The sequence below is a fragment of the Penaeus monodon genome, chromosome 20 (genome assembly GCF_015228065.2).
Source record: "Penaeus monodon isolate SGIC_2016 chromosome 20, NSTDA_Pmon_1, whole genome shotgun sequence".
NCBI classification, from domain to species: Eukaryota; Metazoa; Arthropoda; class Malacostraca; order Decapoda; family Penaeidae; genus Penaeus; species Penaeus monodon.
In genome coordinates this window covers 44,681,112-44,681,400 of record NC_051405.1, presented here as the reverse complement: position 1 = coordinate 44,681,400, position 289 = coordinate 44,681,112, and the positions used below count along the sequence as shown (strand labels likewise).

At 63.3% G+C, this 289-nt stretch overlaps 1 protein-coding gene across 1 annotated transcript in view; it reads left to right on the top strand.

The window, feature by feature from the left end:
* Window positions 1-158: 158 nt before the first annotated feature.
* Window positions 159-289, top strand: part of LOC119586016 (neurofilament heavy polypeptide-like) — a gene marked incomplete in the record, with an annotated part of 14,567 nt that continues 14,436 nt past the window's right edge. The window contains 1 exon segment of the mRNA XM_037934725.1: window positions 159-197. Coding sequence (XP_037790653.1) covers window positions 159-197 — 39 coding nt within the window.

Genomic DNA, 289 nt, shown 5'->3' with positions numbered 1-289 from the left:
CTCCCCATGCACATGCTTTCCCACTTCGTACAAACCGCCCATTTTGCATCCATTTCTTTACAAACCCTGTCTCACATATTACACTTAACCCCCCCCCTTCCCCCCAGGAGATCGAGGCCGACAAGCAGAACGCCGATAAATTCAGCTCGACGGTGACGATGGAGGAGGTGAAGCCGTACGTGATGAAGGCGCCCCGAGTGCGGCCGGAGCGAGCGGAGCGGCAGCGCGACCCGGCCGACCCGCCCCCGCCGCGCCCCGCCGACGTCATGCCCGCCCGACAGAGGCTCTC